General features: G+C 44.3%; 1 protein-coding gene across 2 annotated transcripts in view; it reads right to left on the minus strand.

The window, feature by feature from the left end:
• The window catches only part of FUT10 (fucosyltransferase 10), a 156,780-nt gene that overhangs the window by 35,199 nt on the left and 107,129 nt on the right, over positions 1-14,452 (minus strand). For both annotated transcript variants that reach the window (XM_029601741.1, XM_029601736.1), the window contains one exon: positions 8,925-9,760. In XM_029601741.1, coding sequence (XP_029457601.1) covers positions 8,925-9,760 — 836 coding nt within the window. The remainder of the gene's footprint in view (positions 1-8,924; positions 9,761-14,452) is intronic.

The raw sequence follows: 14,452 nt of genomic DNA on the forward strand, positions 1-14,452 counted from the left end.
CGCCTCATGGTTCGATATGGCTCAATCCCCGAGGAAAGCTCCCCCTCCTCCGGGGGTTCGGACTCGTCCTCCAAGACATCAGGGTCCGTCTGAATGGGACTGCTCGGAGGTGGGTGCCCATGATAAGGGCGCGAAGGTCCAGGGGCAGGATCAGCTGGAGTAACCACTGCAGCGGCAGCAGCAGCAGCAGGGCCTGTACGGGAAGCTGACTGCATCTGTACAAAGGCATGGATCCCCTTAAAGAGATCCACCCAGGAAATGGAAGCAGTCTCTAGTCGTCAGCGTACCAGGTCCCCCGGGATCCCAGGTTGTTCGAGACTGCCCGCTAGATCCGGGGTGGCCCCTGGGGAACTGTCAGCAAACCGTGGTTGAGACTGGTCCTGGCCCGAGGCTCCCACTGCCTCCTCACATTGGGCACAAAGGGAGTCTGGCTCCTCGCTATGCGTGGCTCTAAGCTGGCAAGCGGAGCAGAGGCCGAGGGCTTTAATGCCTGAATCAGGAGGCGCCGCCGCTGAAGACGCTGAGACGTTCTGTTCCATTGAAAAATATGCGCTTAATAATATGCGGCAGCAATATGCGCTCAATACAACAGGCGCTCAATAATATGCGGCAGCAATATGCGCTCAATACCACAGGTGCTTAATAATTTGCGGCAGCAATAGGCGCTCAATACAACAGGCGCTCAATAGTGTGCGGCAGCAATATACGCTTAATACAACAGACGCTTAATACAACAGGTGCTCAATAATATGCGGCAGCAATATACGCTTAACACAACAGGCGCACAATAATATGCGGCAGCAATATACGCTTAACACAACAGGCGCTTAATACATCAGGCGCTCAATAATATGTAGGGATGTGAATCGTTTTAGGACGATTAAAATTATCGTCCGATACTTTTAATATCGTCTTAAACCGTTATGGAACACAATACAATACAGATTCTAACGATTTATCGTTATAAATCGTTAGAATCGTGAACCGGCACACTAAAACCCCCTAAAACCCACCCCCGACCCTTTAAATTAAATCCCCCACCCTCCCGAACCCCCCCCCAAATAACTTAAATAACCTGCGGGTCCAGCGGCGGTCCGGAACGGGCTCCTGCTCCTGAATCTTGTCGTCTTCAGCCGGCGCCATTTTCCAAAATGGCGCCGAAAAATGGCGGCGGCCATAGACGAAAAAGATTGGACGGCAGGAGGTCCTTCCGGACCCCCGCTGGACTTTTGGCAAGTCTCGTGGGGGTCAGGAGGCCCCCCACAAGCTGGCCAAAAGTTCCTGGAGGTCCAGCGGGGGTCAGGGAGCGATTTCCCGCCGCGAATCGTTTTCGTACGGAAAATGGCGCCGGCAGGAGATCGACTGCAGGAGGTCGTTCAGCGAGGGTTCCGGCGCCTCGCTGAACGACCTCCTGCAGTCGATCTCCTGCCGGCGCCATTTTCCGTACGAAAACGATTCGCGGCGGGAAATCGCTCCCTGACCCCCGCTGGACCTCCAGGAACTTTTGGCCAGCTTGTGGGGGGCCTCCTGACCCCCACGAGACTTGCCAAAAGTCCAGCGGGGGTCCGGAAGGACCTCCTGCCGTCCAATCTTTTTCGTCTATGGCCGCCGCCATTTTTCGGCGCCATTTTGGAAAATGGCGCCGGCTGAAGACGACAAGATTCAGGAGCAGGAGCCCGTTCCGGACCGCTGCCGTTCCGGACCGCCGCTGGACCCGCAGGTTATTTAAGTTATTTGGGGGGGGGTTCAGGAGGGTGGGGGATTTAATTTAAAGGGTCGGGGGTGGGTTTTAGGGGGTTTTAATGTGCCGATTTTTCGATTTTTCGATTTTTAACGATTTTTAACGATTTTTCACGATATTTTACCCCCCCAAACGGCAACAATATGATTCCCTCCCCCTCCCAGCCGAAATCGATCGTTAAGACGATCGAGGACACGATTCACATCCCTAATAATATGCGGCAGCAATATACGCTTAACATAACAGGTGCTTAATACAGCAGGCGCTCAATAATATGCGGCGGCAATATACGCTTAATACAACAGGCGCTCAATCATATGCGGCAGCAATATACTCTCAATGATAACCAATATGCGCTCATTAGTATGCGATTAGCAACATATACTCAATGAAATCCAATGAAATCCAAAATGCGCTCATTAGTCTGCGGTCAGCAATATACGCACATTGATATACAATATGTGCTCAGTAGTATGCAATATACACTCAAGGATATCCCATATGCGCTTAAGCATAGACAGGCGCCTATCATGGGCGCTCAATACCTGAACAAGGCAGACAAAATGGCGACCTCCACGGCGTGCCACATGCAGGCAACGCCGCCGATCCTCATTCCTCTGAGACCAAAAAGTAAGAGATGTACGCCTTACCTGATCCTTGGCGCTTCCCGGTTGGAACCCGGGCGGTCTCCGGCTGCGGGGGGAGAGGGGAAATACCTTCACCGCTGCGCTTGAGGAAATGCACCCGCTGCCTCGTCCATGCCGGGACCGAGGCGCCTCTTTCGCCACGCCCGAGCCCTTCTCGCCCGGGGGCTACGTCCCTGCCACGATTCGGCCACCGGACCGAGGCCTTAAACCTCCGGGGGATCGCAGAAATCACCCCGGGAAACTCAACTGGGGGAGGGACCCCAAGGGTATCACCGCAGGAGTGCGGGGCTCGATGTTGCTGTAGAAATTTAGTAAGAAGAATATAGAAAGTAGAAAATAGAAAGTAGACTGGAAACACGCTCAGCGAGCGTGCAGGCTCTCCAAACTGCTTTGGAGACGGAAATTACTGAGTTGCTACGCTTCCTGTGGGGGTATATATACCCATGCTGACGTCAGATCCGTCTCCAACTGCTAGCACGAGCATACTATACCCATTCGTTCTGAGTCCATCTGGCTACACGCCAGGAAATTACTATTGCTCTTTTATTCACCATTATTCCACTCTGACTGCACCACTCACAGCCATGACTCATAAAGGGACCAATCCCTCTCAATGGACACCCGAAGCTATGACGGCTTTTCAGGATCTCAAGGCCGCCTTCCTTAAGGAACTCTTTCTCCGTCATCCGGATCCTACACGCCCGTTTGTGGTTGAGGTCGATGCCTCCGACGTTGGCGCCGTATTAAGTCAGTGCTCCACTACTCATACGCTGCACCCCTGTTCTTTCTTTTCTTGATTTTTGCCAGTAGAATGCAATTACGCCATCGGGGATAAAGAACTGCTGGCCATCATTGGTGTTTGAGGAATGGCGACCCTGGCTTGAAGGGGCACAGCACCAGATTACCGTATATACGGACCATAAAAATTTGGAGTATCTATATCAGGCCCAGTGTCTAAACCACTGCCAGGCCCACTGGTCCCTCTTCTTCACACAATTCAATTTCTTATTACGTTACTGTCCTGGCAATAAAAATGGTCGTGCTGATGCCGTCTCGCGGTCATTTGTCACAGAGAATGTACCTGATTCACTGTGGCACATCATAGATCCTGCTAGGGTCATTCTGTCGGCCACCTACCCAGTGCCTCCAGGGAAGACTGTGGTTCCTCGCCCGCTACGACAGAAGATGCTGCAGTGGGCCCACATCTCTCTGACCTCTGGACACCAGGGTCAGTCTAGGACTCTTTCCACCCTTCTACACTACTATTGGTGGCCTAATATTCGAAAGGACACCCAAGCCTACGTCGGATCCTGTCCTACATTCGCTTGTCATAAGCCTCCAGCTGGGAAGCCCTGGGGGTTCTTGCAGCCACTTCCTGTTCCGAGCGAACCTTGGACCCATATTGCCACTGATCTTATAGTGGAGCTGCCTGTCTCCAGTGGGAAGAATACTATATGGGTCACTGTTGATCACTTCTCTAACATGGCGCACTTTGTGGCTCTACCTGGCCTCCCAACAGTGCCCCAGCTGGCCAAACTGTTTTTTTGGCATGTGTTTCATCTCCACAGTCTCCCCAAACATATTTACTGCACATTTCTGGAAATCTCTTTGCAAGAAGTTGGATATTACCTTAGACTTCACGTCAGACTACCACCCTCAAGCCAACGGCCAAACTGAGAGGACCAACAGGACTCTAAAACAACTCCTGTGAGCCTACATGAATCTGCGGCAGGATGACTTGGCCAACCTTCTGCCTTGGGCAGAGTTTGCTTTAAATTCTCATGTGTCCATGTCCACCGGTTCATCTCCATTCCAGCTGGCCTACGGGCGCCAACTTTTGCCACCGCTTCCTCTCCCGCTGTCTGTGGCATTTCCGGCAGCGCAGGCGACTGCTCAAGAATTACATCAACCATGGCGCAGTATCCAACAGCTGCTTAAACACGCTGCCCAGAGATCAAAGAAGGCCTTCGATGCTCACCATCGCTCAGCACTCCAGTTTCAACCTGGAGATAAGGTGTGGCTTAGCACTAAGTTCATTTGCCTCAAACTGCCTTCAACACGCTTTGCTCCTAGGTATACTGGCCCCTTTCCTGTATTAAGCTGCCTGGGTCCTGTTACCTACTGACTTTAGTTGCTTCTGATTCTCTCTGGATTTTCGAAGAAACCACCGGATTCCATACCGTTATCCTCCGAGGCTGATGTCACCTACCAAGTCTGAGACATCTTGGACATCAGGAAACATGGCAGGAGATGGGAGTACCTGCTGTTGTGGGAGGGCTTTGGACCTGAAGAAAACAGCTGGGAGCCAAGGATCTCATTCAACAGTTCCATGCCAAGCATCCTCATAAACCTCCAGGGAGGGGCCTTAAGTGGGGGTAATGTTATGCCCGTCAGTTGCAGACGGCTGCGACCGCGTGTACTTACTTTCTGCACTGCTCTCCTGCCCTCCCTGGGGCTGCTCGCAGCTCAGGCCAGCTTTCACCGCCGCGTTCCCTGGGACTCTTCATGGCGGTCTGGACGATGCCACCGCCGCTGCCACCTTCCTCGACTTTGGGCTTTCCTAGGCGCACACGCATGCCACTGGGCCCTCCTTTGAAGCCTCATCGGTGGGAACCTCAGGGGCATTTCTGATTGATGACATCATCAGACCGGTGTATTTAAATTCCACCTTTGCCCTCAGCTAGCGACTTGGCAACAAGTTCTGTACGTCTTCGACTACTGCCTATGTGTTCCTGAGACTACGCTTCATGCCTTGGACCCTGTCTGGTACCCACTCCTCAGGGGCCAGTGCGTGCATTCAGGACTCGCTCTCCTCGCCTACCCTGCTCCTCGGGCTGGCTCTGTGTCTCCTGGGTTCTAACCTGCAAGACCTCCCGTTCCTCGGGACTACCTCTGGGATATCTCAGCTATCCGTGAGTTCTACACGGGGGCTTCCCCGCTTCTCGTGGTTGCACCCACAATCTGAACAAGACTGTCCGTGCCTTCCACTTTTCAGGACCGCGCTTATGTTTTACAGTGACTACCAGAGCTTTTCCGCTCCTCGGGGTAGCGCCCACCAGCTTCTCTGGGACTTTGCATGCTTCCCCGCTCCTCTGGGTTGCGCCTACGTACCCTGCAACTTAGAACAGACAGTAATTGCAGGAGACTTTAATCTGCATTTTAACAATCAACAATATCAGTCTTCAACTACTAATCTTATAGAAGCTATGTCAGGCTTAAACTTCACCCCTCTTATAGACGTTCCAACACACAGACAAGGCAACACCTTAGATCAAATTTTCATTAATCCTTCTTTTCTTAATCCAAAACTTGATATCACCCCAATACCATGGTCAGATCATTACTTAATAAAAGTTACAGGGAAAATAAAACCTTTAAATACACACATAAATGATCAAAAGACCCACTCAGAATTACGACGAAAGAAACTAAATACAGAAGCTTTCATAAACACATTGATTCCAAAAATCAATCAAAATCCTCACACACAAATTAATAACATGATAAACTACTGGAATGACTGCATAACAGAAACTCTGGACATTATTGCTCCTCTAGAGATGGTTAACAATACCAACAAGAAAACATCATCATGGTATACCGAATCCCTCAAAACAATAAAACGCAAGCTACGGAACCTGGAACGAAGATGGAGAAAGAACCCTCGTCCGGAAAGAAAACAAGAATATTTTACATTGCTTCAAAAATACAAAAAAGAAATAATAAAAACCAAAAAAACCTACTACGCGACCCAACTGAAAAAAGCATACGGAAACCCAAAAATTCTATTCACCATAGTACGAGAATTAACAACTATATCAGAACCACCTGCTATGATAACAAATGATCTCTGTAATAAAATAGCACAATTCTTTACAAAGAAAATTGAGACAATCTCTTCAGAATTTAAACACCTCCCACTGCCAAAATCACTCATCCCAATCTGTGCCTGTAACTTCTCAGAATTCACAAACATAAATGATGCCACAATCATAAATATACTTACCAAATCTAAACCATCAAAAAGTCCTTTTAACCCATGTTCAGGATCCATACTCAAATCAAGTAAAGAACACATTGCCCCTTTCATATCTCAAATAGTAAATGCATCTTTATCCCAAGGAATCTTTCCCGACTCCCTGAAAAAAACATCAGTCACCCCTATACCAAAAAAGAAAAATCAAGATCCTTTAAACTTATCAAATTACCGTCCAATTGCCACATTAACATCCATCGCAAAAATAATTGAATCCGTTGTACTTCACCAAATTTCATCGTACATTGAAGAAAATAACATTCTTCATCAAAACCAACACGGTTTCAGGAAAGGACATAGTACTGAATCCCTTCTCATATCTGTCTTTGACACCATCATCAGAGGATTCGATGCAAACGTAAATTACATACTGGTAATGATAGATATATCCGCTGCCTTCGATACTTTAAATCATACCATACTCCTGTCTAACCTACAGCAAATTGGGATCACAAATACAGCTTTACAATGGTTTACATCATTTCTACAAAACCGTCCACAGAGAATATCCTTAGGAAAATCAAAATCTGACTGGTACACAACTAATACGGGTGTCCCACAAGGCTCATCCTTATCTGCACTACTTTTTAATATCTATCTCTTACCTCTTTGTCGACTTCTAGATGGTTTAAACTTAAATTTCAAACTATACGCAGACGATATCCAATTTATCCTACCTTTCACTGAAACATGGCCCAAAACACTTTCACTACTTCAAATTTATCTAGAAACAATAAAAACCTGGTTAGCTCACAATCGACTCAAACTGAACGCAGCGAAAACAGAACTAATTTACTTATCTACTATTCCTGATTCCACTCAACGCCCTCCAAAAACATTCACTTTTGATGGACAATCTATATCAATAACTAACCATGCTAGAAACCTTGGCATAACAGTAGATTCTAAGTTATCTCTATCAAAACACATATCAGAAACAGTCAAAAAATCATTTTTCAAGATACACATGTTAAAAAAACTAAAGCCACTTCTGCTGTCATCAGACTTCCGAACCGTAGCACAAGCTTTAATATTATCAAATCTGGATTATTGTAATGCACTATACATTGGACTCCCACTATCATCTTTACGCCCACTTCAGCTTATCCAGAATGCTACTGCTAGACTGATTTTCAACCTTCCTAAAAGAGAACATATCTCCCCAGTACTCCAACATTTACACTGGCTTCCCATTACTCACCGCATAAAATACAAAATCTTAACCACTATCCACAACCTACTTTATAACCCCAATTCTATATGGCTCTGCTCTATGCTACACATATATAAACCAACAAGACAGCTCCGTTCCACAGACAAATGTTTACTGGAAATTCCGTCAGTCAGATCTACTAGCTTAGCCCTAACAAGAAACAGAGCTTTCTCAGTTTTTGGTCCTTCCTTGTGGAACTCTATACCAGACAGTATCCGAATGACATCTAATCGAAATGAATTCAAAAAGATGGTTAAAACCTTTCTATTTAATGAAGCATACAATCTCAGTACCACTATTTAAATGTTTACTCTGAATTACCCATATCTGCTTGATACTTGTAAAGAAAGAACTATTTCTGTTTTTATTGTGTCTTATGTTCAAATTGTTTTTATTGTGCATGTAAATTGTAAACCGCCTAGACGGACACGTAAGTGACCCCATGTGCGGTATATAAAAAACTTTTAAATAAATAAATAAATAAATAAATAAATATTGAGACTGCCAACATTTCCACGCTCCTCGGGCCGGTGCTACGTCATCACCAGAGGCTCAGCTCGGGCTTCCCTGTCCTGTGGGTTGGCCTACGGTGTTACATCATCATCCTACGCTGTGCAGCTCCTCCCCTCGGGGTTGCCCTCTGGAGTACCGCCTGATTGGCCAAGCCTCACGCCCTCCACTCTGCGGTCTGTCTGGCACTCCTTCCCTCGGAGAGCCCAGGTATTGCCTCCAGTCTACTCTTCACAGGGGTCCTCTCCTGGTACCGTGGGACCTCTCCATTGCCTCACCCAGAGCTCTCCGCTGACTCTGACCTTGCAGACCTGTGGGGGTCCTTTCCACAGATAGTAACAACTTGAACCTCAGGCCAAGGGCCCACATACCCACAAATCATAACATCTATTCACTTTTTGCCCTACATATGCGTTTATGTTGTGGAGTAGAGATGAGTGTATATCATACATATGTATTAGAAATATTTGCATAGATCTGCTCATGGCTGTTGTGCACATTTGTTTGAAAGTTATCCTCAGAGAGTTTCAAATGCATTCCATTTTGATATTCACATGTGTTTTTTCAAATACATTGGAAAACCAAATGGAAAGCATTTCAAATGAAGGAGATCATTTACTAATCATTTTTCCCATAGACACAGAATAGGGGAAGAGCCTTCGTAAAGCAGGCATAAATGAGAAAAAAATTAAATGAGAATTATACTATGGACACAGCAAAATACACTTAAAAAGCTAGAAAAAAAAGGACAAATAAAAGGAGGGAGGCCATAAATACCTTGTTTTGTCTTCTGATGTTTTCCCAGACTCTGTTACACACCATACACTCAAATGCATCAATGTAGTTGTCCTGCATCATATCCTGTACTCCCCATTTTCGTTCTTTCATGGCAGCCAACAGCTTCCCATTAGAAATGTCACCTTTTAGCTTCCATGTTATATAGGACTTGTATTCAGTATCATTTTCATCCAGTTGCTTGATGTAGCTTGCAAGATCCTGAGGGTGGGAAAACCTGGCAACAAGGATTGCACTTTTGTTACTGGGGAGCCAATCTGCAATGGTAGGAGATCCATAGTACACTGGGATCACCCCCAGCTTTAGAGGCCTCCAGATCTTCTCAGTTATGTAGTCATTGCAAACTGCATTTTCAAAAGCAAGAATGAACTTATACTGGGCCAAGATATGGTGGAACTTACTATTATCCATGGTGGCTGGGTTTTTTAGTTGCTCAGGGAGATCTTTGTTGTGCAGACATTCACCATATGAGTCTACCTCAATGTAATTCATCAGTTCACGCACATAACTGTCTCGGTCTGAAGGAGGGTCACAGTCAGACTGCACGTATGCCAGTGACGCAAGTCTATGTCGCAAGTTGTTTTTCTTTTGCAATGGAACCATGTACTTTAGTGACTTCAACGCCTCTATATTTTCTAAGTACTGAGTGGTCAATGGAAGATGAGAATGTCGACTAAATGTGGCTGTATGATTGAACAAAGTGATGGTAGGCTTGTGGAAGATCTTGTAGTTGTTTTTAGGAGATTCTTCATGAAAAAGAGCCCAGTCATGATAGATTCTCCGAGGGAGGGGTAAGGTACTTATGCTGAAGTCTGTACCTGAACACAAAAAAAAGTGTAAACATTTAATAACCATTTATCATTTCTAAACTGCACCTGAAATATCACCAGAGGCCAGTAATCAAAACAGTAATACTACCAAACCCATTTATTGAATAAATTATTTGTAAATTTCTTAAATAGCAGTTAGAAAAATAAAATCATTCAAAGGATACTTTTCTATTTCTCATATTCAGAGGGAAAGCCGTGTTAGTCTGGTCTAGTAAAAATGACACAAGGCGGGTGGCACCTTATAAACTAACCAATTCATTAAGGCATGAGCTTTTGAGGACAGAGTCCAGTTCCTCAGATGCATGAAGTGCAGAGGTGGATAAAATATATGGAGAGGGGGGAGAGGATACAGAACAAAGAGAAGGCATTGAATAGGCAGCAGGGTGTGGAAACAAAGTGATAATAGCATTATATAGTCCAGACTACTGACAACTGAGATGGGTGTGAAAAGACAGAATGATCTGAGAACATTAAGTTCACAGATAGTTGTCTTGTGCCTTGAAGCCATTGTCTCTGTTCAGACCTAGGGTATTGGCATTAAGTTTTTTTATGAGTTCCAATTTAACAGTTTCATGCTGGAGTTTCCTTCGAAGTTCCTTGTTAGGAGTATGGCAACCTTAAGGTCAGACAGAGAATGTCTTAAAAGGTTGAGATGTTCACCTACTGGTTTCTGAATGTTGTCATTTCTAATATCAGATTTATGACCATTTATTCTTTTATTTAGGGCTGGCCTGTTTGTTCTATGCATTTATCGTTACTATTTTTTTCTAAACAGAAAAGTTTTTTTTTTCCCTGACCTGTTCCCACCATAATACATCTCAGTAGATATTGCTCATCACAATAAACTAGTGTTAGTATCATTCTAGTTTTGCACATCCAAAGTACAAATTCAACCAAAAAAGTACAACAATAACTTCAGGGGCATTTTTTGAAAACAGATCTGTCTGTAAAAAAGCTCCACACATTTATATTTTTTAAAAAATTGGGAAACAAACAAAGAAAGATATACAGATAAATCCAAGAGAAGGTGTAAAAATCCCACTCAGTTGACATTCTGGAGATTTATGCCTTAATTAGGTGAATATCAATCAAATACTGGATTTGCCTGAATATTTACTATCCTAAAGGGGATATTCAGCCACTATTCAGGAACAGGTGAATTTTCAAAGGAGTTACACATCTAAATATAATATACAATTGTAGCAATTTTCAAAAGTCATTTACCTACATTAAGTACAATTCAATGGATTATAATGTAGCAATTTTTAAAAGCCACTAATTGTGGGTAAAGTGTATTTACTCAATTTTAAGTGTGTAAATGTTTTTGACAATTGGGCCCTGTGTTTTGAAGGACTCCATTTCCATCCACAAAAGGTTATTCACCCATTAAGTTATGTGGTCTTTATTCACCTCCTCGAATCCTATACTCTGAATATTTTTACACCTGCTCATAGCAAGGGTAAGTCCAGACAGACTCCCTTTTGGCTGTGTAGCGCCCATGGTTCCAAAAGGGGAAAAGTAGCTTGTGCCAGCATCTGATGATATCACTGGAATGCAATCATGAAAAAAAAGTATCAGAGTCTGGAAAATATCCTATTTTGATGCTTTTTCTTGACAATTTTAGAGTAACTGCAATCACCACAGCACATCAAGGTATTTGTCTTTTGAAAAGTGGCTTTGACAATCCTTATCTACCCAGGAAACATCCTAACAAATTCACTAGTATCACATATAATCCCCTGCAATATTCATCACACCCTCACATTTTCTCCTATACAGCCATATTACTGTGACCTACACTACATAAATGCATTCACACTCCAGCACTCACACCCATTATTTACCTATCACTAAAGCTATTCATTTATATACAGATTATCTAAAATTATTGGACATGGCATCACAGGCAGTGAACAGTATAGGCATGCTGTCATCTGGACCCTAGATTCACAATCTCATTTTCAGCATTAAGGAAAATAATCTTTGTGACAAGATCCTAAAGCACCATTCATTGCCCATAGTGGGGGGAGTCCAACAAGTATTCCTAGGTGGCAAAAGACAAATTGTGGAAAGAAATAGCCTTGTCCATAATCTGTTAAAATGTGTCCCTGCATAAAGCAGGCCACTAATAAAGGAAGTATAGGTACTGCAAGCAAGAGGAATTGGATTCAGAGAACAGCCAAACCTGGGCCCTGAATTTATAGTCCGGGGTACTGATATGCAGACATTAGGGGAAAAAAAACACAGGATTACTTCTATGGCCAAGTCCAAAAGCAAAGCACATTCAAGTAGCATTGTTTGAAATATCAAAGCTGCTCACCCCATAAAAATGTTGCTAGTAGAGTACTACCCTTAACATAAGGCTTGGGTATAACCTGCACAGAGCAGCAGTTACTACTTTTAAGAGAAACATGGGGATAACCTGCATGGACCGGCAGTTACTACCAAAAGAAACTTGCTGGGCAGCCTGGATGGACGATTAATGGTCTTTTAATGCAGCCATTACTATGTTACTAGCAGGCCGATACAGTACAGTGCGCTCCAGTGGAGTGCACTGTTAGCCCGCATTTGGCTGTGTGTTTTCGACGCGCTATTTTTACCCCTTATACAGTAAGGGCTATAGCGCGTCGAAAACACGCCGCCAACTCCCCCGAAACTAATAGCGCCTGCAACATGCAAATGCATGTTGATGGCCCTATTAGTTATTCCCGTGCGATACAGAAAGTAAAATGTGCAGCCAAGTCACACATTTTAATTTCTACCGGCACCGGGAAAGTGTACAGAAAAGAAGAAAAAACTGCTTTTCTGTACACCCTCCGACTTAATATCAAAGCGATATTAAGTCGGAGGTCCCAAAAAAATAAAAATTAAAAATGTGCCCGCGGCCCATGGGTTGGAAGTCGGACGCTAAATTATGCTGGCGTCCGTTTTCCGAACCCGTTGCTGTCCGTGGGCTCGAGAACCAATGCCGGAAAAATTGAGCGTCGGCTGTCAAACTCGCTGACAGCCACCGCTTCTGTCAAAAAGGAGGTGCTAGGGATGCGCTAGTGTCCCTAGCGCCTCTTTTTACCGCGGGTCCTCATTTAAATACTTGATCACGCGCCCAGGAGAGTGGCCTGGGCGCGTGTTAGGAGAGCGAGCGCTCGCCTCGGAGCGCCGGCTCTCCCGCGGGATTTACTGTATCGGCCCGTATGTAATAGAAAATGGAACCTGTTCTGAAGAGAGAACACTTTTAAATTTAGATCCTTCAGTTCTAAATTCATGGTCTCGCATATAATGTCTATTTCTCACAGTCGCAATTATCTTGTAAATTCACCTATTATGTCATTATTTATATAGCCACACAATTGTATATCTTGTAAATAAATCCTTGCAACCTATGCAATTTTGCCTCCCCCTCCCTCCTCCTCCCAATCTTTCCTTCTTGCTACTGCTCCCAAACATTTCTCCTAATGTTATCTCTGTTTATCTATAATTACTATTTAAGTTTCTATATTAAGCCTGGTTGTTAATTTGAAGTTTTAATCACTGTCTTCTTATAAGTTCTATGTAAAGCCTTTGTTTGCTGATTTTGAAGTTTTACTGTAAACCGATCTGATGTTCCTTACGAAGTTCGGTATATAAAAGCCACAAATAAACAAACAAACAAACAAACAAACAAATAAATAAATAAATAAATGGAGTGCCTCAAGTGTTGGTTTTAGGACCGGTTCTGTTAAATATCTTCATGAGCGACACTGTGGAGGGGTTAGAAGGAAAAGTTTGTCTTTTTATAGATGATACTAAGATCTGCAACAAAGTGCACATGCCTGAGGAAATAAAGAGCATAAAAAGTGATTCAAGAAAACTTGCAGAATAGTCAAATATTTGGTAGCTGAGATTCAAACCCAAGAAGTGCAGTCATTCACCTGGGGTGCGCAAATCCAAAAGAGTTGCATATAATGGGTGGGGGGGGGGAGGGTTGTGAAAAATTAATGTGCACGGACCAGGAGAGAATTGTCTGGTGATCTGAAGGGAGCAAAGCAATTTGACAAGGCGGTAGCTATAACCAAATGGATTCTGGCTGCATAGAGAGAGCAAGAACCAGTAGGAAAAGGGAGGTGATAATGTCCTTGTACAGATCCTTGGCGAAGCCTCACCTGGAAATCTTGTTCAGTTCTGGAGCTTATGTCTAAAAGAGGACAGAGACAGGATAGAAATGGTCCAGAGGAAGGTGTGGCGGTCTGTTTCAGAAGATCTATGAGGAGAGGCTGAGGAATCTAAATGTGCACACCCTGGAGGAGAGGAGGTGACATAGATAAGACCTTCAGATATCTGAAAGGTTTTAATGACACACAAACATCAGACATTTTCTACTGGAAAGGAAACTTTATACCTAGGTGTCACAATATGAAACTCCAGGGGAGATAACAGAGCCAACATCAGGAAATATTTCTTCATGAAGCGGATGCTGGTTGTCTGAATGCCCTCCCAAAAGGGGTGGTGAGGAAAGAACAGTTAATGAATTTAAAAGGGCATGAGATAAACACTGTGAATCCCTAAAGGCTTGAGGTTGGTAATGAAGAAATGGGATAATCTATTTAACTTTAGGTGTAACATTTCTGCATGGGAGTAACCTGCACAAAATAGCGGCTACTACCATTAACAGAACACATAGGAGTAACCTGCATGATGCAGCAG

The sequence above is a fragment of the Rhinatrema bivittatum genome, chromosome 1 (genome assembly GCF_901001135.1).
Source record: "Rhinatrema bivittatum chromosome 1, aRhiBiv1.1, whole genome shotgun sequence".
NCBI classification, from domain to species: domain Eukaryota; kingdom Metazoa; phylum Chordata; class Amphibia; order Gymnophiona; family Rhinatrematidae; genus Rhinatrema; species Rhinatrema bivittatum.